The following is a 26,406-nucleotide window of genomic DNA, read 5'->3' on the forward strand; positions in this document are numbered from 1 at the left end:
GACCCCTCTGGCTGTTGTTGGGGGAGGGCCTGTGGGTGCCAAGGGTGCAAGCTGGGGGCCCAGTGAGGAAGCTGCCCCAGGGGAGCACTGGAGGCTTGAGAAGGTCAGATGCTACATGTCGTGAGGGTGGAGCGGACAGCCTTTCCTGGTGAGCAGGAGGCCAGGTGTGAGGGAAAGGTAGGGGGCCAGGATGATCCCAAGGGCTTGGCCTGAGTAGCTTGGTGGAGGAGGGGCCTTTTAGTGCAACAGAGATGCCCCAGCAGAACCCAGGGAGGTCCTGGTCACAGGATATCAGTGCCTCTCCTGGGCTGTGCTCTGCCAGGGCCTCAAGGCCCAGGGAGGAGAGGAGGCCACCACAGCCGTGCCTTCAAGGATCCCCCAGCCTAAGGTGATGGGGCAAATTGGGGTGAACGGTGGTGTTGATTTGGATTTTGAGCAGGTTCGGTTGGTCCGTGGGCCTCAACCTGCTATGGGGCCGACAGCCAGGAAGTTAGTGGGCAGCTGCCATTTCGAGCTCTGGCCTGTGCCAGGGGCCCAGCTGGATGCCTCACATGTATTTCCTCCTCCCAAAATCCCAGCAGCCCCCTCGGGTAGCTTCTGCTACCGCGCCCATTGTACGGATGAGGAACCTGAGGCTCAGGGAAGGGCGGCGGCTCCTTCAGAGTCCCATGGCTTGGACCAGGCTGGGATCCAAATCCAGATCTGTCCGACACCAGAGTGAAGACCTGCAGCCCACCCTCTGCGGCAGCCAACGACACTCCTGAAACCTGTATCTCTCCCCCCAGGTCCCAGGCAACTTCCACGTGTCTACACACAGTGCCACAGCCCAGCCACAGAACCCGGACATGACCCATGTCATCCACAAGCTCTCCTTTGGGGACACACTGCAGGTGAGCAGGGCACACTCAAGGTGACATGACTGGGGTGGGCATACAGCGAGGCGGCTGTGTCACCTGGAGCCTTCTGTCCTCTCTGGGCACACAGAGATGACGTGTAGAGGGGTCACCTCCTCTGAGTCTCTGCTCTGTCAAACAGCTCCTCTGTATCATTCCTTCTGGGGGTGGTGCGACTGCAGTTTTATTGACAGTGCACTGGACTTGGAACCTTGGGTTGAGACCTGGAGGCTGGGGAAAGGGTCTTGCTTTTCATGAGCAAGTACTAAGTGCTGGTGCTTTCTCCGTGCTGGCACAGCCTTATGAGGCACAAGGAGGCACCGCGTGTTACAGTCATGGAGCTGGGCCGAGAGAAGCCTCTTGTCCAGGGTCTGCCAGCAGATCTGTTTGATGCCAGAGTCCGGCCCGCTCCCCTCTGTGGCCCTTTCTGCCTTCCAGCCCAGTACCCACGCCCACTAAATAGGGGTAACACAGTGGGCGAAGCCTTCTGACAGTCCTTGTTAATGATGGAGAGGGCTGCCTTCAGCGGGCCTGGCCCAGCAGCTCCCTACCCATGGCAGCAGTGTGAGGGGACGGAACACAGGCGCCCCCCCCCCCACTCTCTACCAGCCTCAGGCAGGGGAGCTTGGATGTTCTTTCTTTTTTCTACTGCTCACCGTGGTCCTAAAGCTGGATTCTGGAATTGAGGCTCAGAGCGGGGAAGTCATTGCTCCAGCCACAGTGCTGGGATCGGGACCCCAGGTCCTGTCCCCAAGCCTTGCTTGATGAGAATCCCGGATCCTGGTTGAGGGTGCTGGGGGGTGGGGTCCCTCCGGGAATGGTGGTGTGCACATGGGGCTCACACAGGCCCGCAAGCCCAGCACACACAACATTATGCCACTTATATGCACACACGCATCACACACACTGAAAGGTATGCCCAGACATACCTGTGCTCCTACGTACACCCTAAGATCCATCCCTAAGCACACATACCAGATGGACACACGCTCAGACCCTTGCACAAACACAGCTCACACACACCACCCGGAAGTGCGCAGACTCACCCACGTTGGAAGGTCTCACATACACGCTCGTGCCTGCACTGCCCCACTCACGTGAACCTGCCAAGCACTGTTCTTTATAAGCATGACCTTCTTCATGCTTAGCAGCCCAAGAGGTGGGTACTTTATTTTCTCCATTTTACAGGGGAGGAAATTGAGGCACAGGGAGGGTGCAGTCTGTCACAGAGCCTGAGTTTGAATCAACAGTCTGGTTTCAGGCCACACTGCTGGTTCTGCGTCCCCATGCACCCTCTTGAGTGCATACTGCCCCTTAAGCACGTGTGCATGCTCACACCTCCTCTCTCCACTGCACATGGCCCCTTGTGCCCGGCCTGAGTGGCCCAATCATCACCTTTCCAGTCCCTTTGGAAATCACAGAGATTTTTCCTCTTGGAGATAGGGCTTAGGAACAGAGAAATCCTGGCCTCCCTGAGTGCCATGAGCCAGACTCCCTAACTACACACTCGGCCTGCCCCAGGACTATGGACTCACTTCACACAGGGTTCACCACGCATATCATCCCATCTCTCCATTCAGGGGGTTGTCGTGCGGAGGTTCCTAGCCTGTCTTTCTGGATTCAAATCGTGGCTCCACCACTTACTAGTTGTGTGACCTTGGATAAAGTATTTAGTCCTGGCGGGCCTCAGTCATCCCATCTGTAAAATGGGGAGAGTAATAGTTCCCGCCTGATAGGATTGTAGTGGAGATAAAACAAATTCATGCACACAAAGCCCTTAGAACACTGCCAGGCACAGAATAAGTGGTCAGTGAAATGAGCTATTACCACTGTTGTTGCTATTTGTACCCTCACTCTGCACCAGGCCCTGCAAGATAAAGCATGCTGCCAGCCCTGGGGCGCCGGGGTGGCTCAGTCGGTTAAGCATCCGACTTCGGCTCAAGTCATGATCTCGCGGTTTGTGAGCTCAGGCCCCGCGTCGGGCTCTGTGCTGATGGCTCAGAGCCTGGAGCCTGCTTCCGATTCTGTGTCTCCCTCTCTCTCTGCCCCTCCCCTGCTCACACTCTGTCTCTCAGAAATAAACAAACATTAAAAAATTAAACAACAAAAAAAAAGGCATGCTGCCAGCCCTTGAGGGGCTCACACGGCCACGAAGGAGACAGGATGTGGGGTGGTCACCACCCCCGGTGGGACAGTAGCTAACAAACCACAAGCATGTATTAGGCAGTGGGCCCTCCACATACGAGGTGTTGGGCAGTCTCTTAGCTGCCTTTGGACCCACCAGCTCACCAAATCTGCACCACAGCCCTGGGAAGGTGGTCTCTGTGAACTCTAGTGGGCACAGGAGGAAACTGACACGTGGAGTCGTGAGTCCAGGGTCACTCAGCTCTGCACAGGCAGAGTTCAAACCCAGTCTTTGTACCACACCACACTCCTTCCCTGTGGGAGGTTTTGACCCCGGAAGCCTGCACTTTCTTACCTAGAGAGCAACATTACAGATGACATCTTGTTGAATCCTCACAAAAACTCCCCTCAAGGATACTGGATGGCATTTATTTTTCCTGATGAGAAAACTGGGTCAGAGGGATTCAGTAGCTTGCCCAAGGTCACACAGCTTCTAAGAAACCAGATATGTCTGGCCCCAGGTCTTCTGTCACCGTGCCCCATATAGTCATGGATCCGTCAGACCCTCTTGAAATTTCTGCTCTGTGCCAGGCCCTGGGGCTACATGATGGGTAAACAATACAGGGTTCTTGCTTTCAAAAGAAGAAAAGATCAAACAAATAAACATGATGATATAGGACAAGGAGGACTAAGGACAAGAGAGGCAGAGGATTCTGGGCAGTGATATGGGAGCAGGGACAGGGTACCTCCCAGCCTGGGAGGTCAGGGAGGTGACCTCTCAGGTGACATGTAAGTCAAGCCCTGAGAGTGAGGATTTGGCCAGGCTCACAGGGAAGTCTCATGGGCAAAGGGGCATCTCCCACATCTCCCACTCTATGACACGCCCAGTTGGTCATTTTCATATAAAAGAGCCGCAAGGTTATTTTAGAAAAAATGAATCAGCAGGTGTCCACATCATCAGAATGGTGTTCTGTAATGAAGCCTGGGAAGTGAGCGCTCCTCGGAGTTGGCAGAGAGGGTGCGGAAGTGTCCTGGGATGGGAGCAGAGAGCTGAGTTTTACTAGATTCGGGCAGGTTGGTGTGTTAGAGCACCCACCTGCTGTGTGGAGGATGGCCGTGAGGCCAGAGTGGAGGTGACGGAAGGGCTGCAGCCAGGGCCAGGGGAGCCAGGGCGCGGACTGAGGCTGGGTAGCAGGGAGAAAGGAAGGGGACAGATGGGTAGGAGAGGGGGCAGTCTTGTGTTGTTGTGTGCTGTGGACAGAGCAGGGCAGTAACAGCCTTCTTCTTGGTCATGGTTATGGTGGAAATAGGATTTTCTTTAAGTGGAAAAAACCCAAAACAACTGAGGCTCCATCTACCCATCCATTATCCATCATCCATGCGACAAATATTTCTTGAGCACCTATTAGGCCCATGATGTGCCTTGTGCACGTTGCTGAGGACAAGCACGGTCCCTGCTCTTGTGGAACCTACAGTCTAGAGGGGAAAACAGAAGTTAACCAAATGATCATACAAATGAATGTGAGATAAAACCATGACACGTGACTGTGGGAGGGAACATTCTCGCTCTCGTGTCCATAACCACCATCTTCTTGGGTTAGAAACCAAGTCGTCAGATTGTCATTCCCTAAGGCAGCACTGGACAGATTTTCCTTTTCTTTGGACTTGTTGAGGGTATGCAGCTCTGTTAAGTGCTCGATAGACGTCAGCCACCTGAGACCAGGATCAAAGATCAGGCCACCCAGCTACTTCCCACTGTTCCTGAAGTGGCCCTCTCTGCAGGAGCCTGTTCTCACCTCCTCTCTGACCTCCCTACTTCCTGCTTCTTACCTCCTTCCTCTGGGGCCACACAGGCCTCTGTTTATTCCTCAGTCTCCAGGCTCATGCCTTCACACATGCTGCTTGCCTGATTAACTTCCCACTTTCCTGGGTGTCAGTGTCACTGCCTCCAAGAAGCCCTCCAGCGTGTCTACGTTGGCAACTCCTGTTAACCATGCCCATGGTGGCATGCCCCATGTGCCCCATGCCTTGCCCTGCTTTAGACTTTCCTATGGCTGACGTGGTTTCCCCTCATCATCAGAGAATAGGTAGTGTGTGGCCTTCAGCCCCACAACTGCTATATGTTCTCTGTAGCAGATACAGTGAGGCCAGCAGCCCTGGGTCCTCAGAGAACTGTGAGCTGTAGAGGATCTCAGGAGGCGGGTGCTGGGACCTAGACTCACCTGTACTTGTATTTCCTGAGTGCCTTGATGGAAGAGCTCAGGCTTGAGGTCAGATACCTGAATTTGGAGTTTGGCTCAGCCAGTTATCAGCCGTGTGATGCTGGACAAGTTTCAGTGCTTCTCCAAGCCTTGGTCTGCTCTTCTGTAAAATGGGGTCAACAGTACATCATTAGGGGCATTAAATGAGATGGCTAGAAGTACACAGGACAGAATGGCACATTAGAGGTACCCAAGATGGGAAGCAAGCTAGTGCCTGCCAGGTGCCAGACCCGTTCCGTGTCTCTCTCTTGCTCCCCACAGCTTCTCTACGAGACAGACCATGCTGGGTAAGGTCCCTAAACCAGGTCGCACCTGGCCGTCCCCTCACGGCCAGGGCTATACCTGGAAGTGGTGGCATTCTGAGGTCAGCCCCCTCACTGTGCTTCTCCACAGGTCCAGAATGTCCATGGAGCTTTCAACGCTCTCGGGGGAGCAGACAGACTCACCTCCAACCGTATGTATCCCATATCCCCACTGGGGGCGGGGAAAGGGGGAGAAGAAGGGAACATTTATTTATCAAGCACTCACCGTGAGCAGAACTGTTAAAGCTTCTGCTCGTTAATGCTTCGTTCGTTCCCACAGCTGGCCTGTGGGGAAGGTGGAACCAGCCCCGTCTTACAGAGGAGGGGACCTGTGCCCCCCGGGGGAAAGTATGTGACAGCCCTAGGCAACATCATAAGTGCTCAGTGAATACCAGCTATTATCATCATTATTGTTCTCATGCCACATGATTGTTCTTAGGCAATATAATCACCTAAGATCCCACAGGGAGTCATGGCAGAGCCAGGATTTATTTTGGTTCCAGTGGCACTGTGAGAACAGGGCTGTGGATGGCCCAGTCAGGTCTGACCACCTGGGCCGCCCCCAACCCCATACTCTCCTCCTGGTTGAGCCCCTCCCACCCACCAGTGCCCCCTCCCTGAGCTGTCTACCCCCTCAGCATTCTGGCATCTTGGCCGAAGTAAAGAGGGCTCCATGTCTTTACACGCTGACACACGTATGTACACAGCTGTCTGTGGCCTCATCTAATGAATGTTTACACACCTACACATGCACACGTGCACACACCTAGGGCCACGGATGCACGCACAGAATGGGTCCAGGTGGTGCGTCTGCTTAAATGCATTCATCCGCTGGATCCTGCAAGACAGGTTACCTTGACTTATTTCCTCACCTGAGCTCACTTTTTTTTTTTTTTACCCATAAGGCTTTTCTCATTGTTTCTTAAAATACACTGTTCTCTCTGATAGTCAGAAATTCACGCAAAAGAAAACAGCTGTCCATGACCTACCCTTCCCCCCCCCCCCCGCCACAACAAATCACACTTTTCATTTCTCCGTGTCCCCGTGAACCCTTGTCCATCAGCGGAGGTCATTTTTTCAAAGCAAGTAGACAGCAGTTTACCTTCTGATTTTTGTACTTGACGTTGTTACGTTAACCACAATTTTTGTACAGTTTTTCCAGTGGTGACAGAGGCATGGTCGCCCATCTAGCAGCTCTGCTGTGCTCTATTAAGGCATTGTCTTCTCGTGGAAAATGTCTGTCTAGTTTTTTCTAGTTTTTTACCATTCCGGTAATGTCTGTGATATTTGCGGTCTTTGCTTTATTTACATTATCCCGTTGCTTTCCCCCTGGGTGCGCGCCCATTCCATGCCGCCTCCTGCAGCATATGAGTGTGAGCAGTGCCTTCTTCTTTTCACGCAAATGTCTGATTGTAAGTGAGGGTGATGATCCTTCGGGTGGTGGTGTAGTCGTTGCAGTTCTGGGTAAGGGCAGCGCGCCATCCCAAGGCGGCCATCCACGTGCACTTGCAGTTAGCATGGACCCCTCGGCGGCCTGATATTGAAATAGAACCGAGCGAGGAAAGGAACCAGAGCGTATGCGCAGAACACCCTGCCTGCCCCAGGGCTAGTGACGAAAGCCATCCCAGGCTGGCTTCCGTGGGAAGGAAAATGCATTAGGTCAGACAACAGGCAGCCAGGGGTAGGGCTGGCTTTTCCTTCCCTCGGCCCTCTAGCTTGGTGTCCCTGCCAGGGCTTTGCCTTTGCTGCCTGCCCTCTCTGCTCCCAGACCTTCCCACTGAGGGCTGTCATATAGGTCTCCGCTCAAAAGCCACCACCTCCCAGAGGCCCTCCCTGAGCATCTTGTCTAAAGTAACGCCCACTTGGAGTGACCTGTTTTCCTCCTGAGGAGTGATTGTCGACGTTTTAGCCATGATGATGACATTGTGGTTGTTGTGTTTTGTTTTTTAAGAGTCTTTATCTTTTATGGAGACATAACTAAAATATCTGTGGATGAATTGATGTGATGTCTGGGATTTGCTTCAAAATAAAATGGGGTGTGGGGGGGGAACAGTAGGGTAGGGATGAAGCAAAATCGGCCGTGTGTTGTTAATTGCCGAACCTGGGGAATAAGGTATGTGGGGCTCATAATATGATTCCCCATTTTTTCTGTGTTTGAATTTTTCCATAATAAGCTGTTGGGAGGGAGCGAAAGGGTACGTGGGCCTGACAGGATCAGGTGGGAGCCAGCAGCCCCTTGGAGGGGATCCGCTGACGAGGAATCCATGTGGGTGGAATTAGGTGCGGTGTCTCTAGTGGGCATTTGGCAAAGGCTATCAAAGGCCCTAAATATGGTCATTGCCTTTGAGTCATCATTTCTACTCATAGGAGAGTAAGCTAAGGAAATAATTAAGAGAGTGTGCACAGATTTAGGAAAATAATGTTCATTAGGTCATTGTTTACAAGAGTGCAAATGAGGAACAGCGTCAGTGTCTAGCCATGGGGTCGGGGGGGTCGGCTGAGTACATTTACGGGGCTGCGCTGGGAGTTGCGTGCAGCCACTGACCATGATGTGTCAGACCTCTGCTGGCTTTCAGGCAGCAAACGTTTATTGAGGACGTACTATGTGCCAGGCCCTGTGCTAGAGGATTTTGCAGCAAATAAAAGAAACACTTACAGAGCTTACCTTCTGTGTCTTGGGCCTAAAATGGTATCTGTGGTGTTTAGTACTTAGAAAAAAAGGTACGGTATGATCGAATTTTAGGAAGACATGAATATATGTATAAGTCTAGCAGTTTATACGCAAGAACGTGAACCCATGGTTTTCTGTGGATGGCGGATTTGTGGGCGGTTTTAGTTTTTCTTTTTAGGATCCTCTGTATTTTGTACAAATTGTAACAGAACTTCCACGAGTGTGATTTTTCATAAGGCGTTCACTCTTTCCTTCCCTCAAGTTTTTAACCTGGAGTGTTGGGCATCTGGAGCGCTGTATCTCAAATGCAGATTCTGAGCCCCACTCCAGAACCACTGAGCAGGGATCTCCAGGGGTGAGGCCCAGGGGTCTGCCTTTTAAATCCTGGGTAACTCTACTGCTCCTGATACCCGAGGACCACAGCAGGTTTGAGAAAGTGGGGTATTGGGATCTTCATGGGCTCAGACCTGAAGCTGCAGGGCTTTTCTGAGGTTTTCAGAGGGCTCAGGTCTCAAGACAATTCAGGAAGCACTACCCTTTTCTCACCAAGATGCAGTATTAGCAGGAAGAGGCCATGGCTGTCATCTACACCCCCTACCCTCTTACAGCAAGGAAGTCCAAGGACTCAGAACTGATTCAGCCAGTAGACCAGGATTCGAAAACTCAAGGTTAAATTCCCATGCGCTTTTATATCCATGATCCCTGACCTGAGACTGTAGAAGGCAACCACAGAAGGGTCTTTGGGCTTCTCGGAATCTCCCAGAAGGTGCAAGGGAATTCACACCTTTCCTGGGTGACATTTGGCAGCTTTGGGCCAGCATTCTATCCGCCTCGTGTTTGATTCCGGTTACCTCATGCTTATCAGAAGCTGATTCATCTGTTCTCCATTCATTCCTCTGGCCGGCCAGCCATCCCTCCATCCGTTCATTCATTTAGTAAGCACTTGACGCTGTGCGCTCTGAGCCAGGCCCTGTGCAGGGTTCCGGGACAAGAGATGAGTAAGGCACAGTCCCTGCCCTCTGCAGCCTCCCCGCATCCAGCAGTGGTGGGTCAGGGTGGAATATGACAGGGCCAGGCGGAGGGAGAACTGATCTTCCGTTCACTGAAAATGGGGAAAGAAATGGATTCTTCATAAATACTGTTTTTCTGGTTTGTGGGCTCTTTCTTTTTGAAACTTTTATTGCTTCAAAAGCAACAATATTCAAACAGGACCAGGGGGTGCACAATGAAATGTGATCTTTATCAAATCCTGCCTTCTTCCCCAGGGACTAAAATTGCTAATAGTTTCTTGGGTGTCTTTCTAGAAAATTCTGTACCTTCCTGCGTAGAGAGTGAGTTTTCCCTGCCCCCCAGTACATGGAAACAGGTTATCCACTCCATTCTGCAACTTAGTTCTTTTTGTGTAACAATACCTCTTGGGGCGTGGCTTCTCGCAGTACCCACCTTTCAACGGTTGCCCTGTTGATGGACATTTGGGTTGTTTCCAGAATTTTAATATCATACACAATGCAGGAGTAAAGATCCTGATAGATGGAGTCTCTCAATTCCTGGTGTCCAGAGCGGGGGAAACGAAGAAGGGCTGTTTGGCAATGAAAATTTGGAAACAGCCTCCCAGCAATGCCAAGCAGGTTTAGAATTGAATTGGCATAGAAAGAGCTGCCGGCTGGTCAGTGCCTGTCCCCCTGCCTCATCCTGCTGTGTCCTTCCTGCAGCTCTCGCCTCCCACGACTACATCTTGAAGATCGTGCCCACGGTTTACGAGGACAAGAGCGGCAAGCAACGGTACTCTTACCAGTACACCGTGGCCAACAAGGTACTCAGTTGGTGGGCCCAGCTGCGTGCAACTGCACCCTCTGCTGGCCAAAAGCAGAGGCGACAAGTGTCTGAGCGAATTCCCGCTGGGTTCTGTCTGGGGGCCTTTCCTGTGGCTGCTCTGGCCAGGCTCTGCCCCTGGGTAAAGATGAGAGGCCAGTCTCAGAGTCAAAGGGAGGAAATCTAACCAGGACATAGGATGTGATCTGTTGAGAAAGAGCCTTGCATCTGGCCCCAGTCCTTTAGACTCAGGATCCTGATAGGTCAACACACGACAGATGCTCTGGTTCTCAGGGTACAAGCACTTTATCCAGGATCACAAGGACCTTGAATCATACCAGTTGGCCATCGGTTAACAGGAACGTCCTAGGACGCCAGCACTCAAAGTCATGGAGAAGCAGGTAGGCCTTGGTGGGCAGCAGAGCATGGTCAGAGCCAGCAGAATAGGGTGACTGACAGTTGTTTCAAGCTGAGACAGCCTCTGGCCTCCCCAGAGTTGACCCTGCCAATGAACATGAATGCTTGAAACATGTTAGTTGAGGCACCCCCGGTGGATCCCTTTATCACCAGGACTCTCCTTTTTCTTCTGTTCCAGGGCTGCTAAACCCCTTATAGGTGATGCATTGTTTAGCTCAGTTAATAATAATAGAGTAGTAGCTACCATTTACTGAGCACTAGCTATGGGTCAGCTATGACGCTAAGCTCTCTACCTCCACCATCATTTTCAGTCACCGTGACAGCTCCGTTTGTCCCCATTTTACAGATTTGGCCACTGAGGCACTGAGATGTAGTTATAGAGCTACAAAGTGGCCAAGTGGGGACTAGAACAAGGTTCTCCTTTGGCTCCAGAGCCTGGCATCTTGATCCCATCACCCACTCAGTCTGAACAGGGGCCCTTGAGTCTGTTGGTCTGAGAGCTGCTCTCTCCCAGGCGACCTGGCGTCCCTGTGCTGATGTTCTGGTGTAACTTTCCAAAGCGAGTTCTCTTTCTTTCACTCACTGTTTCTTGAAGGGCATCTCATTGTAACTGTCAAGTGCTGACAACATCCAGTGGCTGGGAGAATGTGGACACAGTCTGAGCAGAAGAGGTGGGGCTGGAGCAGACTGCTGGTTCAGACCCGGCTCAGTCACTTGCTAGTTGTATGGCCTGGGACAAGTCACCCAACTGCTCTATGCCTCTGTTTACTCATTTGTGAAATGAGGATGGTGCACCTGATAAGATTGCCATCAAATGAGGCAATGTCTTGAAAACTGCTTTGTCCACAAAGGAGGCTTGGGGTAAATGGTACCTACTGCTGCTACTTTTCATTATTTTCCTCTATCCCTCATCTCTGGGCTTTGACCCAGACAGTCACCCTGCCCCATCAGCTCTCCCTGGAGAAAGCTCATCTTGTTTTGTCCAAGGCTCCTTCCCCCGAGGCTTTGGCAAAGGCCCAGCAGCCAGGACAGCTTGCTCAGCTCTCTCTGTGGCCTTGGCCCCAGCCTGCTCTGGGAACAAACAGGGCCGTGCCTGTCAGAGCCGATGGCAATCCATCAGTGGGCGGGGGTGGGGGGGAGGAGGGGGGGTGGTCTTGGATCATCCCTGGAGAAGCTTCAGAGCTTGGGGCCTAGCATTTGGGATTGGGGGCTCCCCTGTGGTCGAGTCCAGTCTACAGTTATTGTAGACGAATGAGAGTAGCCCAGAAGTGTCCAGCAAATGCCCAGATCAGAGGGGACACACATCAGTTCAGCTCCTAGCCGCCTTCTAATCCTACCCAGCCAGGTGCTGTCTCAGGAAGCCTTGTCTTAGGGTCCCTCTCTCTTTGCAGTTTGTGTTCCTTCTTTGAAGAAGCCCACTCCCTACATGGCCTTTATGCTCATATCTCTTACACACACACACACACACACACACACACACACACACACACACACACCCAAGGATGTCCTGTGTGACCTAGAATGCCCCCTCTTCACTAAGCCTTCCACAAACCCTGGGGAGAATTGGTCATTTGTTCCTGGCCCTGTAGCACTCCATGTCTCTGTATCACTGCGTGCGTAATGTGACAGTATTGGAGATACTCTTTTACATCAGCATCCTTTCCAGATTGTGACACCTACCTCCCCCGACAACCCGCTCTGGGGATGGGGCAGGGCTTACCACCCTTAGAGTCCCCAGCAGCCAGCAGGGGTGCCAGCACACGGGAGAGGTGCTCAGTAAACAATCAATGAGTAGGGGTGCCTGGGTGACTCAGTCAGCTGGGCATCTGAGTCTCGATTTGGGCTCAGGTCATAATCTCACAGTTCGTGGGATCGAGCCCCGTGTGGGGCTCTGCACTGACAGCACGGAGCCTGTTTAGGATTTTCTGTCTCCCTCTCTCTCTGCCCCTCCCCACTCACATTTGTTCTCTATCTCAAAATAAATAAACCTAAAAAAAATAATAATCAGTGAGTAAATGAATGGGTTTTGCATACCCAGGAGTTAAAGGGGGAAGTAGGCCTTTACTCAGATGGAGCCCAAATCACACCTGTTCTTTTGCATCTCTGCTCTCTGATTCTGGTGCAGCTTCCATAGGTCATACAGTCAATTTCCAAGCAGCCAAAAGGGTTGAAAATGTCCCCAGGAATGTTGCCCATCCAGACACTGAGAGCAGAGCCTCTAGGAAAAGGGGTGAGACGAACTGGTAGAGTCTGGCTCCAGGCAAGAGGGAGAGAGGAAAGCCCATTCTTAGGGGTTGGCGGGGGACCCTCTGCATTCCAACCCCCACCCACCATGAGACATGGCTCATACATCTGATTCTCACATCCCCGTTCTCTCTTCCTTCACCCCAGGAGTACGTAGCCTACAGCCACACAGGCCGCATCATTCCCGCCATCTGGTTCCGCTATGACCTTAGCCCCATCACGGTCAAATACACAGAGAGACGGCAACCTCTGTACAGGTTCATCACCACGGTGAGTAGGTGGGGCGCCTGCCGTGGGCTCCTTCTCTCGGCAGCACTCCTGGTTCTAAAAGAACGGGATGCAGCCTGCAGGGCTAGGATCCTAGGCTGTACACAGGAGGTTGTGATCCCCAGGATGTTTAGAAATGTTATCAGAATCATGTCATCCAGAAAATATTTTCCAAAGAGGTTTATCACTAAGTCTATTTAGTTTGTTAAGCAGGTTTTTATATGGGTCAATTAGATGTTTGTGATTTTCTCCAGTTTTTTATTTTTTTTATGGGTTTAGCAGGGTTTATCCTTTTCTGTGGAAAATTTACAGCAAAGGTTTAACTCATTTTTTTCCTATGTCTGTTTTCCAACTATAACTGCTGATATTGTCAGGTTTTTTCTTTCCTTCCTGCTTGCATTCTCTTCTCTTTATTTTCTCTCTTCCTTCCTCCCTTTCTTTCTCTCTCACCCTCTCTCTTTTCTTTTCTTTCTTGCCGTTGTCTCCATCAAGTCCAGTTTTCTGTGAAGCAGCTTCAGGCCGATGTCATTTTTCTTTGATACTGAGTATTTCTATTAAGTATACTGTTTCCTGGCCTTCCATTCAAAGTGTCCTTGGGGGCAGAAAAGCAGGCTCGCAGCATCCTGCTTCAGCCAGGTGGCCCGGAGATGTTTGGTAAGCCAGAGGCAGCGGAGGTGGGAGAGATGGGGTGATTATCCCTACCTCACAGATTTGGAGACTGAGACTAAGAGGCCCTTCCCCCCTTGTACCTCTTTATACTTTTAATAATGATTCAAGATCAGGGGTCTTAGTCCCGGATCTTTCATTTCTGGCTCCCACTAGGTTTGTATTAGTCAGGACTCTGTTACAGAAAAGACAGCCCCACGTCCAGCTGGCTTGAGGGGTAAGTAAGCCTCAGGCATGGCTGTATCCAGGCACATATATTGTCTAGAATAGGCTTTTTTTTTAAATCCTGCTTTCCTCCGTACCGGCTTCATTTTCAAATAGAATTCACTCATAGAAAGTGCCTCTTTCTCAGTAATTCGACCTGAGTCCTGGATAAGGTAGTGCTGTCACTGGCCCTGCTTCATTCCCATGCCAGCCTTGTGGCCTAAAGAATGAAAGGACTTCCAGCCCGCTGACCCCAGCCAGATGAAGAAGACAAACATCATGAGGGGATGGGACTCCCCAAGAGAAAAATCAGGGGTCAGCTACTAGAAAACAGAAGGGTGGATACTAAGAGGCAAAAAGGTCCGATGTCCACAACAACGTCTCTGTCTTATAATCCATTAAAAAGGAATAACAGTTCCTGCTCTCCCTGCCTCCCAGGCCTCATGGGGCTCAAAGGAGATCATCAAATGGAAGCTTTTTGCCTTCTAGAATGCCATGTGGGTACAAAGGGTGTCAGAACCCTAGTGCTTTTAGGAGCCTCACAACATTCTCGGACTCCATAAAACACAAAACTTTCAATCAGCAGAGGGCACCTAACAGAAAGCTAAGACACTCAACACAGATTGGAAAAAGGTATTCGTCACACATACGAGACAGGAGTAATCTTCAGAATTTATATATAAAGAATTCCTACAAACCAGTAAGAAAAAGTGACCATGAAGAAAAATGGGTGAGGACTTGAGCATTCATAGAAGAGACCATACTGGCCATGAAAAGGTGCCCAAGTTCCCTAGAAACTGGAGGAATTTGATTCAAAATACCAGACCCAACTTGGTCCTATCAGACTAGCACAATAGAGACTGGGGGGATGCACAGCTAGGGGTCCTGCATGCACTATCCGGTACGAAGGTAGATTGGGCCAGCTGCTGGCGGGGTCAGGCGCAAACCCTTTGACCCCAAAGCCCGGGAACTTGTGAGCAAGCGGTTTTACCCAAAGCCCCGCAGGGTAGGACCCCAAGTTGTTCCTTTTACCCCAGTGCTCTTACTGCATACCCAGAGTAAGAAACTACAACACAGGTAGGTACGTTTGTGCAGATGTGGTCTGCTTCTCTGAGGCCCTGGGGCTACGGCATTGACAGTGGCAGAGAAACCCCTGTGCCCATGTCTTACTGTAGGGTCTAGAAGGATCTTCATGTCCCCTTCTTATTTGCTCCTACATGCCAGATGGCTGAGGCTCCAAGTGTGAAAACCCCTTGGCAGGTGGCTGAGAAACGAAGCGACTTCATTTATTTGCTAAACTTTCGCCAGCATTGACCACACGCCAGTCCCTGTGGCCGGCAATGGCGAGAGCTGAATTTGACTTCATCCCTGCCCTCAAGCTGCTCCCGGCTGGTGGGGAAGAGGGGCGGGCACGCAGAGAATGGAAGCCCACCCAGCAGGGGCTCCACTGAAGCTATGCACCGGGCACTGTGGTAGCAAAGACTCCCTTCTGTTCGGAAAATTTGGGGAAGGAAACCCAGGGATGAAGGATGCAGAGACATTTTCTAGACTGGTGGGTGAAGGAGAGGGGGTCTTAGCACAGGGAGTAGTATGTGCAGAGGCGCCCCGCTTAGCATGTTTTGTGAAGGCCGTGTGGCCTCTTTTGACGCGGGTGGACTTCTAAGAGCTGGAGGTCCCAAGAAGTCACAGGGGAAAAGCCCATCCATCTGACTCAGAGGCCAGACACCTCCATGACCCCATTGCCTTCCCCTCCTGCCTTTGGCCGTCAGCGTCTCTTCCACCTCTGTCCCATCCGCCTCCGCCGGAGCACGGACCATGCTGCAGGGGACTTCCTGATATCGTTAGCCTGGTGGCCCCGCACCACCATCATGGTCGTCCCGGCAACCATGGGGTCAGCCCCAAGTGAGCCAACCGGCTGTCCCTGGCAGATGGCGTCATTGTGGAGCTTCAAAGCCCCTTGTCACGAGGCGGCAGATGTGGGGATGACGCTCACAGGCAGACACACACAGCACAAAGACCCCCGGGAGCCCTAGCAGGGTGGGGTGGGGCCAGGATGGAAGTGGAGGCACCTGCTGTGACTTCTCTTTCTCTCTTTTTAAAATCAAACACTTGTGTGCCAAGCCCCCAAGCCCCAAATGGGGGCCTCTGCAAATAGCTCCTCACAGGGGCTGCTTAAGAGAGGGCTTAGGCCAGAGGCCAGGATGTCGTCATGTGGCGGCTGCAGGGCTGCAGGGGCAGCTGTGGGTGGGCTGGAATGAGGTGGGGTGTAGTTCAAGGGGGTGTGGGTGGGGCGGGGAGGGGCGGGTGGGGCCTCCCCGATGCATTTGTACCTATCAAGTCCCCGGCTTATCCGAGGTCGCTCCTCCAGGGTCTCACGGTCTGGAAAGGAGCTGGACATCCTGAGCCCGAACAGAGGAGGGTCCTTCCTCCTGGAAGTCCCCATCAGGCTGCCCGGGGCTTCTCTCTCTGGGCACCCAGGGCACCTTGCTCAGACTTCCACTTTGTGCCATTCCAGAAAATGTCACCACTAACGGAATAAACAGATGTTTTTTAACAACATGCAAGTGATCCCCTTCAAAGCGCCCCCTCCCACACACGCACATTTGTCCCCTGCCCCTGCCACTTGCCGAAGCCCCTTTTTTGGGATTGCCTTCAAGTGGGCTGTGGTGACAGATTGGATGACTTCAGAAGTGTCACGTCGCACTCCCTGTGTGTTTTATTCTGTCAGGGAGGAACAGCCAGAAGTCAAAAAGTATCAACTTGGATCAGTTTGGCCATGACAGTTTTTGCCCACCAAAAATGACCAGTTGGTAATGGCAATTCAGTAGCTGCATTCGACGTAATCCCTGGCCTCAAGGTGCTCCTTGCCAGCGAAATAATTCCCCAAACTTTAGATTGTACTTTGTACTTGCCAGGCCTGATTATGATGAGCCCCAAGTCTGTTTCCCCTCAGGGTCCCCTGCATCCAGCACAGGGCCTAGCCTGGATGTCGATACTCAGAAATATACGAGGGACGGCTGCTTGAAGAAGGGATCCTATAGCTACACTTATTAAGCATCTACCGTTACTGGGTAATTCTATAATTATCTCCTTCAACTTTCCCAGCAGCCCTCCAAGGTAGAGATCATTCTTGTTTTATGTACGAATTAACTGAGGCCCAGAGAGTTAAGGAAACTGTGCCAGGGCACAGCCAGTAAATGGCAAAGCTGGGACCTGACTCCAGAGCCTGTTTCTGCCACATCGCCCACCCCACCCCCACCACTGCCACTAGCTTGGGAGCCTCTGCCTTCCAAAACAAAGGCTCTTCAGGATGTCCCAGGAACAGAGTCCCCAGAAACCATGAAGCCCTTGCTAGGACACCAGGATCTTTTGATACAGTGACTCCATACTGGGAATCAGGAAGAAATGTGATAGCAGGAAACAAGGCGACGTCGTGAGCATGAGTGATAAAATCACAGTCATGCACACAAATCATTAAAACAACAACACCACCCACATGTAAACTGTCCATCTGAGACTGGTTGGCTGGTGACTTGCAAATTTTCCTGCCCAAATCTGATTACCTGTCACTCATCTGTTGGGACGCCTATGAGGATTTGCCATAGACAAAAGGCATTAGATACTCGGGTGCGGGGGGGAGGGAGACAGTAAAAACAACTGAGAAGAGACAAACTTAAAACTGAGAGGTTTTACCCACTAAGGCAATATGAGTTGGGAAGAGACCAGCTTTGTAGCTCGGTCTGAATCTCGCCTACTCAGACTTCCCTTGAAGTATCTCTCTTACCCGGACCATGAGCTCCAGGAAGGCAGGGCGGGGCCTTCGTCATCTCTGGTCTCCAGACCTGGGACAGCGCAGGCAGGTGATAAATAGGTGTCAAACAATGAGCAAACCGATGGAGGGGTGCACGCCTTGGTCCATACCCATAGCACAAGTTCCCATTATCTGAGGAACGGAACAGAATCCACATTAGCAGCTCAGTTATTGAGGGCTGGAAATGTGTGTGGGTGGGGGACAAAAACTTTGGTTCAGATCCTTCCAGACGTTTGAGCAGAGCTAGCTCTTCCAGAAGGTTGTGTACCAGGGACAGATTGCTCCAACTGGGTCTGAACACAGATATCTCGGTTGCAACAGAAGTTCCTGGTGCTTGCTTTTTGAAGGCAGATTCTGAGACGTAAAAGGAATAGCAGAATGGAGCGAGCTCCCTTTTAGAAACTGTACTTATTTTTACAGCCACACAGCTTACTTCCTAAACTTCATTGATGGGGTCCCCTTACTTCAGGACATTTGATAAGACTTAACTGAGAAAAAGCCATTCACGCGTGAAGGCGGGGACTGAGAGGAGCCTTCAGGTTGCGGGTAAAGTACGGTGGTCTAACAGAAAAAAGCAGGCCCTTTGCAGCCTTCCTGACCTGATTCTCATCACCCTCGCCTATTTGGTAGTTGTGTGACCTTGAACAGGCCAGTCCGTCTCTGAGCCTCTTCTTCCCCGTCTGTGAAATGGGGATCACGCCATTTCCCCGAGTAGTTGCAAAGATTGCATGAGAAGGCAGAAGAAAATGCCGTCTCAGGCCTGGCCCACAGTAGGTGCTCAACCAAGGTGGGTTTTTTTTTTTTTTTTTTTGCGGGGGGGGGGGGAAGGGGGAGTATTTTGCAGCTTCAGCCATTGTAAGAACGGGGCAGGGGGGAGAGGGCTCTGTTCCCCCACCAGGCTCCTGTGCTAGAGGGTGGGAGTGGAGGGTCCGGCAGGCATGACACCAGGGGATGGAGACCACCACACCCTCTCCTCCCCCCACTTTTCCAGGGCCCAGTCATCAGCTTCCCTTCTGCGACAGCCCCCACCCCTGCGTAGCCACAGCTTTGGTGTTCTCATCCACGGCTCCAGTCTGTCTGCCGCCAACAGCATCTGATGGGACTCCGATTCATTATTTATTTCCTCATTCTGGGCCTTTTCCACAAGCTTTTCAAGCAATGCTGACTGCATGGGGAAAGTGAATGAACAGTTCGCAGGCACTCGAGGTACAGCAGACAGCCAGACAGAGGCCATCGTGGTCCTCACAGGGGGCCCCATTTTACAGATGGGAGAAACCGAGGCTCGCGGGCGGGGGGGTGGGTAACCTGGCTTTCCTGGCCAGAGTGGCAGAGCTGGCGTCTGACCGCAGGAATGTTTCCTCCAGAGCCCGCAGTCTCCACCCCCACCCCCGTGTTGGTATGTGTTGTGCTCCTCCGTTGCCCACTGTGGAAAAGAAAATGCGGGGGAGGGACGATGGATCGGGAAAGCATTAGTGCTGGTGGAACAACAGAGGGATTCAGCTCTCCAGCCAGTGCGGTTAGAACGCGTCCTTTCCATATTGTAAGGAATTAAGAGCCATAATTAAAATGTAAGGGAAACACACACACACATCTCCTTTTCAAGGTAGAGAAACTGACTTCATTCTAGCCATAGCAGGAGGCTGGGAAGCTGGTGAAACCACAGGAAATCTCTGCTAAAGAACAAAGGGGCATGTTATTGAGGACTTCTGATGAAAACAAAGTAATGCGCTCCTCTCAGACTCACTGGGGCCTGGATATCGAATTGTCCTTGTTTCCATTTCTGGAGCCAGGGCTGCTGACCAGAGTGGGGTTGCATGTGCTGGGTCTAGTGGCCCTTTCTGGCTCAGTGGCCCTGCTCCTTCACCACCCCCACTGCCCCAGGGCCTGGTCCGGAGGTACAAGAACATGGCAGCGGCGAGGGACCAAGGGGACATTCACGGCTGTGTGCGTAACACAAACACTCGTTCGGTCTGATAGCTGTCCTGAGGGGTGAGGATTAGCCTTCCCGTTTTTTTAAAGGAAGGAAACTGAGGTCCGGGAAGTAAGGATGATGCAAGGGTACACGACAGGAGGGGCCCCAACCAGAAATACCTTTGTATCGGGTACTTCTGATATCTTCTTGGTGTTTGTGGTTGACGTAGAGCCCTGGGCAGATGTGAAGAGCTCCCTGAGTGGCCAGAGAATGGAAATAACCTCCAGCTTAGGTACTCTGCCCCCTGAGGGATCTGCTTCATCACAAACACCTCTTGGCATGTGCTTGAGGGAATATCCTGTCAAGATCTCAGCTACCGCATCTGTAGAATGGGCACTTGAAGTGCTTAGGACCTGGGCAACTGCAAAGAATCTGCATGTGGTGCCAGGGACACCTTTGCTGTCCTGTCTTTCCATGAATGGGCTTGTTCTTTCGGTAAAAGAGCCAGCTAGAAAAAAAGGAAATTGAGACCCAAAGGGTTGCTCTGAGGAGTAAGTGGTATTTTACCCGTTGCGGTTCTTAGAGTGGGTCTCAGAGAGATTTAGAAAATCTCAGATCTCAGCAACGAGGTCAGAGCCTTCCAGTCAGTTGAAAGATTAGGTATTGTTTACTGAGCACCTACTAAGCGCTGGGAGCTCCAGGGGCATCTCCTGCAGTACGACAATTGGCAGGGTAGGGGTGGTTTTCCCGTGTCGTAGATGAAAACGAGGCCCAGAACGGCTCTCCCATGGCTAGAGTAAGCGACAGCCACGGCTCGGCTTCCCAAGGCTGAACCCTTTCTGCTGCCATGGCAGGGGAGGCCCTGGTAGACTCCCCAAGACACACTTCATCCCCACCCCACTCTGCTCAGGGCCCCTGCACCATGTACAGTGAGGATGCATATGATTGGCTTTATGTAAACTTTTCTTCATGTGTGTGCATCTTGGCACATCCCCCATCGTGGGTCGGAGGGATGCCAGGCCACCATCTGCCCTTTCAACAGCCCTTTTCTTGGCCTGTTCTTGAGATCTGCCCCACCAGTATGGTGAAGCCTGTCACCTTGCCACCACCAATGTAAGGCCTGAGTCCCAAGACAGACATTCTGTCCACTGCAGCCTCGTGGCTTCATTTATTTCCCTGTTTCGGAACTGGGGACTGTGGCCTTCCCGGGACACAAGATGGCTGAGACTGGCCACCTCCTCGGAGAGTCCAGATGTGGTCACCTCCTGGTGTTGAGGGTCGCTGTGGCCACCCACGTGTCAGAATCCAGGGAGCACCACAGCCTGAGAGCGCCCCGGGACCCCTCCCCTCGTGACCCCTGCTTCACCTCATACCAGTCACCACCTATGAGTGTGAGCGTGTCAAGAAGGCCGGAGCAGGCTAATGGCAAAATCCTGAAGGCAGGGGCCATACCAGCGTCAAACAGGCTGCTAGATTTTTCTTTCAGCTTTTGAGGTGCCTCCCCCTGCCCCAGAATGTGCCAGAAATCCCCCTCCTCATCAGACCGGTGACGAGCACCTTTAACAGATGTAGGATAAAGGGGGATGTGCTGCTGTGTGGGGGGTATTGGGGGATACCCAGGGGGCCTCACTGCAGCGCCCCCTTAGCCCTAGGCTCACGGCAGCTCACTCTGATGGGGCTAGTTGCCGAGTAGCTTACGTGCCCCGGGGCCTCAGCTTCCCCGCAGCTGTGTGTTTTCTTGTACCTCAATGCATATGTGCTGTCTCCTCCTGCTCCTGGAGACTTCAGACTGGGTGCCAGGTGTATGTGAATCATAGGCACGCTTGGGTTCCAAAGCGTGTGTGCGGATATAGGGGGTGTGTGTGTGTGTGTGTGTGTGGTTTTTTTGTTTTTATTATTTGCTCCATTGCACTTAAGTCACATTTTCCTCTTCTCTGACCCAAGCCCTAAAAGCATTTTGTGGTGTAAAATCTCCTATCATCTGATCCAGTCTACCGAAATAAACCAGCTCCCCTGCCGTCATCTTCCTTGAAAAGTGGCCCTGCGTCATGCTCTGAGGCTGGCAGGGAGAGGCCCCGCCTGCTGAAAACACTTCATAATAATCCCCCTAGCGCCCCCCATCCTCTTCACTCCCTGGGGGGCTGCTCTGGTTTCTTGGGCTGTTATTACTGGAATGCCAGCTGCTCTACTTAGAGCCCATCCGTACAGACCTGCTCTGTCTTGGGCCTCACAGGCCTCTGCTTAGCTCATCTTGTGGAAATATCATTTTAAAAATAAACACTGGTTCGATCTGCACTTCCCTCTCACCTCCGCCGTGTCTCCTGGCCTCCCGCACTTGGCACCAGAGGATCCATTAAGTCACTGCCGTCTCTCAGAGTCCTCCAGCGGTTGAGCGTCAGTGGCGGGCCAGCCACCCAGTGGTGCCTCCGGGGCAGTGTCAGGGGGCCCTCTAGGACTGTTCCTCTGGGCTTCTTCGGAGTCCTGTGGTCATTTAAGTGCTTCTTGCATGTGGCATGGGGGAAAGAGTGCGAGCTCCGGAGGCAGACAGACCTTGCTGTGCCACCCGCTCGCTGTGTGACCTTGGAAAAGTTATTTCCTTGTCTGGGCGCCATGGGTACGTGACTCAAGAGTGGCACACTGGGTGATGGGTGGTATTGGCTCTTCGGAGTGGCATAAAGTATGTGCTCAAGAGGAAAAATACATCAAAAGAAATTTTTTTAATGTTTATTTTTGAGAGAGACAGAGACAGAATGCGAGTGGGTTAGGGGGCAGAGAGAGAGGGAGACACAGAATGCGAAGCAGGCTCCAGGCTCCGAGCTGTCAGCACAGAGCCTGACGCAGGGCTCGAACTCACGAGCTGTGAGATCATGAGCTGAGCCGAAGTCAGGACACTCAACCGACTGAGCCACCCAGGCACCCCAAGAGGAAAAATTCATTTAAAGTTGCCTTGCAAATCTCCTCTGAAGTTCTTTTATCTTCCATCATCCATACTTTGATTCTATTATGCAACCAGAAAGCAACCAATAGGCAGGCCAGGAAATTTTGAGTAACACAGAGCATTATTTTGATGTGTCACAGGTGGAGTTCTGGCACAAGCAAAGATAGGAATTCAGTTAGGTGGAGAGTTTCGTGCCTGAGAAGCAGCGGAGCGTCCTGTTAAGAGTGCAGACTCCCAAGTTCGACCCACTAATCACTGTGGTATTGGACCGGTGATCCAATGTCTCTGTGCCTCAGTTTCCTTGGCGGTAATATTTGCGTCAGAGTAGTACTTCCTAGGGTTGGCCTAGGGATGCAGGGAGGAGGGAGGCACAAAGTACTCAAGCCCCACCTGGCACAGAGAAAGTGCTATGTAAGCTGTTTTGTCCTGGTTATTGCATTTGATCGTGTGGCCGGGAGTTAGGAAGTACAGCATACAGGCGGCATTCATTGTCATCCCCCCTACTGCAGCGGTTCTTAACTGGGGGCAGTTTTTACCCCCCGGAGACACTTGACAACGTTTGGTTGTCACGACAGGAAGGAAAGGGTACTACTGGAGTCTCATGGGTGGAGGCCTAAGAGGCTGCAAATAAACATCCTTCATTGCACAGGACAGCCCTCCCACAACAAAGAATTTTCTGGTCCCCAAAGTAAATAGTGCCGTTAGAAACTTGGCTGTAATGTAAGCTTTCTGGTAGTGCCAGAGGCTCCCTCTCTTCTTTAGCTCTTGCCCTGGTTGTACTTTTGCATTTGTTGGTCTGATTATTTGATTACTACCCATCCCACTGATCTCCTACAAGCTTTGGAGAGTGAGAGATTTATTTCTCATTCCCGTCCATCCAGGCCAATGCTGCCTATTCGGCCCACCCCGGATCTCAGTCACAGGCAGCGCTGGGCCTGGACCTGTCAGAGCCAGGTTCAAGTCCCGGGACTGCCACTTCCTGGCTGTGTGACCTTGGGCCAGTGGCACTGCCTTTCTGAACCTCCATTCCTTCATCTGCAAATGGGACTGTAAAAATCTGATAAATTTAGAGTGGAAGTTAGGACCACGGGCTCCAGGGTCAAGACATAGTTGAGTTCAGGTCACAGCTGTGTTACTTCCAGTGTGAATTCACTTACCTAACTAAACCTTGGTTTTCTCACCGATGAAACGGGTCTACTAATCCCCTTCCTCATTCAGACGGTTGGTATGGGATTTAAAGGAGCTGCTGATGGTTACTTTTATTGTTTTTAAATTCATCATCCAATAAGTGGGTTTTGTTGAACCCTGCATATGTTCCAGACCCCATTAGTTATGGGGCAGAGCTGGTGATTTGGGAGGGGTGTGGCCTGGTGCTCCATCCGGCGCTGACCTCTGACCCTCCCCCCTTCGCCCTTTCAGATCTGTGCCATTATCGGTGGGACCTTCACTGTTGCCGGCATTCTGGACTCCTGTATCTTCACAGCCTCGGAGGCCTGGAAGAAGATCCAGCTGGGCAAAATGCATTGACGACCCGCCGGCCCAATGGCCGAGGACCCCGGGAGACTGCCAGCCCTGCTTCCGGCCCCCCATCTCCTCCTGCCCTCTTATCTGGCCCAGGATCTGGCTGCATCCCAAAGTGGGGGTGGGGGGAGGCAGGGGGCGGCTCACGGTTTCGCAGCTACCTCTCTTCCCCGTCTTTAATTTGACACGAAATACACTGCCTGAAGTCGTGGTGCCCCTTTTCCTGGGGAGCCCCAAGACCACCACAGTCAGGCAAGGGAGGTGCGGGGATATTGGGGACCACTCCTGGGAGGGCTGCAGTTCCTTCCCTCTTAGGGGAACAGCCCAGAGTCCACGTCGACCAGCTCACAGCCAGGCTTTGACAATCTCGAAGCTCCCACCATTTGGACGCACTAATCACTTGGCCTCTCCCCTGGGGAGCCGGCCTGCAGACCGGGGCTCTCAGCTTTGGACCACACTGCCCCCGGGTACCTCCACTCTACGCCTTCAATAAGGATGGTACTTCCCAGGCAAGTCCCTGGGATGTGGCGCTATAGGTAGAACCCTCGCCTTTGCTCCATCCCTTCTTGTCCATCTCAGAGCTCAGGCTCAAGTCCCTCACCCCCACCCATTTCTTTTTCTCCTGAGAAGCAGACGCCCAGTTGTTGGGTAGCCGCGGTGGAAACTCAGGTCTGCCTGTTGGAAACTGGGCGGGTGGCAAGTTCTCCTTCCTCTCTTCACCTTGTTTCTCTGAAACCCCATCCCCACCCCCACCAATGTGCCTCAGCCCCTGTGCTGTGTGGCAGCAGCATCTCTTGGTGGAGGGGCTGGTTGTCACTGGGGAATCATCCTTTGAAAACCAGACATGGTCTGTGCACTCATGTCCAGATGGAAGGCATCCTCTGCAGCCCTGAAATAATCATGTCTCACCCTCTCCTGGACAGTTGCCATCAGTCCCAAGGCCTTAGGTGGGGCAAGCAGAGCAGATCAGCCCTGTCTTTGGACATCTACCTTCCGGGCTTCCAGCGGGTGCATAGCACTCGGACTTCTCTGCAGCTCAGTTGTGGCCCACTTGCCACTGAGGTTCCCCCCCCCCCCATCAGGGGCCATATAGGTTCTTGGTCCCTGGGGACAGCTCCATTGTCTCCCCACTTGCTCCTGAGGTGGGTCCCTACCCCGCTGCTCACCCTCATCCTTCCCCTTCAGTCCGGAAAGGGAGCTGCAATGGTCCAGGCACGAATGCCACCCCGGGGGAATTTTAGGTATGCCCTTGTGTCCCAGGGAGAGAGCCGCCTGCCTGTTTTCCATTTATATCAAGATTGTTTGCATACTTTTGTAATTAAGGGGAGTGTCTGGTGGAAGTTTTTAAATTATCTCTATGGATAGCTCAAGTCTCTGCCATTTGTAAGTTTTGGCTCTGGATTCCAGTTAGAAAAGTGTCCCCTTCTGCATACGAGTTGACTGATGTTGTGAGTGCAAACTGCATTTGGTTATCTCTGGTATCTGTGGCCACTTGGATGGATTTTTTTTTTTTTTTTTCACCTACTGTTCCCCAGTTGGAGAAAGGAGTCTCTTTGGTGTGTGAATACCTGCACCTGTAGAGGGTGGGCAGGGTGGGGTGGGGAAATGTGTGGCATGCACATGAGTTGAAATTCCACTTTTATGCTTTTTTTCAGAAAAAAAAATAATAACTCTTGAGGACATGGGGGATGTCAGTTTCCTATGGAAGAGACACCTCTGACCTGTTATTCTTATAAACAATCTCAAGGGAAAAAATGGTTTAGTTCTTTCCCCACTCGTTGGGTTCAAATAGATTAAAAGGCTGATTTTCAGAACTGTTGTTGTGTGTTTCTTTCTACTTGATTGTGGCTGGGTAGCCTAGAGGCTGGGCACACAGTCAGAACGGAATTTAATTCTAGAGGAGAAAAATGGGGAAATGTGGAAAAGATCCGTGAGGATGATTGGAAAGTCAAGATCTCTTGCAACCAGCCCTTCTTTATTGAATCCCTACAGAATATTCCTGGATCTGCCATTTTCTAGCTGTGTAGCCTCAGGTCAGGTTCTTAACCACTCAGTGCCTCAGTTTCCTCAGGTGAAAATAGGGAGAGTAATCAATCAGGGCTGTTACAGAAATTAAATCTATAATATGCACAAGTAAGTCACACTGGATCAGAAGGAGCTTGTGGATGTGGCAAAGGGGTATGTGGTAAATTTTCAAAAATGGGAGTTGTTTCATACAGGTATTCCAAAATAGAATATAGTCTCTTTGAGAACAGGGAACAGGGCTAACTAACATGTTTAACCACAGCTTTGAACCAAGGGCTGCAATAAATTAAAGGTGTTTCACAAATTCTCCCTGATTTCCAAGGATCTGGCAATCCTTG

The 26,406-nt window shown here is 51.8% G+C and overlaps 1 protein-coding gene across 6 annotated transcripts in view; it reads left to right on the top strand.

The window, feature by feature from the left end:
• The window catches only part of ERGIC1 (endoplasmic reticulum-golgi intermediate compartment 1), a 103,268-nt gene extending 77,411 nt beyond the window's left edge, over positions 1-25,857 (top strand). For 2 of the 6 annotated variants that reach the window (XM_086716837.1, XM_086717089.1), the window contains 6 exons: positions 786-890; positions 5,672-5,732; positions 9,964-10,064; positions 12,872-12,994; positions 13,814-13,874; positions 23,942-25,857. In XM_086716837.1, coding sequence (XP_086572963.1) covers positions 786-890; positions 5,672-5,732; positions 9,964-10,064; positions 12,872-12,994; positions 13,814-13,874; positions 23,942-24,228 — 738 coding nt within the window. In that variant the 3' untranslated portion in view covers positions 24,229-25,857. Of the gene's footprint in view, positions 1-785; positions 891-5,671; positions 5,733-9,963; positions 10,065-12,871; positions 12,995-13,813; positions 13,875-18,663; positions 18,879-23,941 lie in introns of those variants that run through there. The other 4 variants (XM_086717158.1, XM_086716967.1, XM_086716911.1 and 1 more) reach the window with 3 other exon arrangements.
• The last annotated feature ends 549 nt before the right edge of the window (positions 25,858-26,406 follow it).

This window comes from Puma concolor, chromosome A1 (genome assembly GCF_028749965.1).
Source record: "Puma concolor isolate L17-30 chromosome A1, mPumCon1.1.hap2, whole genome shotgun sequence".
Taxonomy (NCBI): Eukaryota; Metazoa; Chordata; class Mammalia; order Carnivora; family Felidae; genus Puma; species Puma concolor.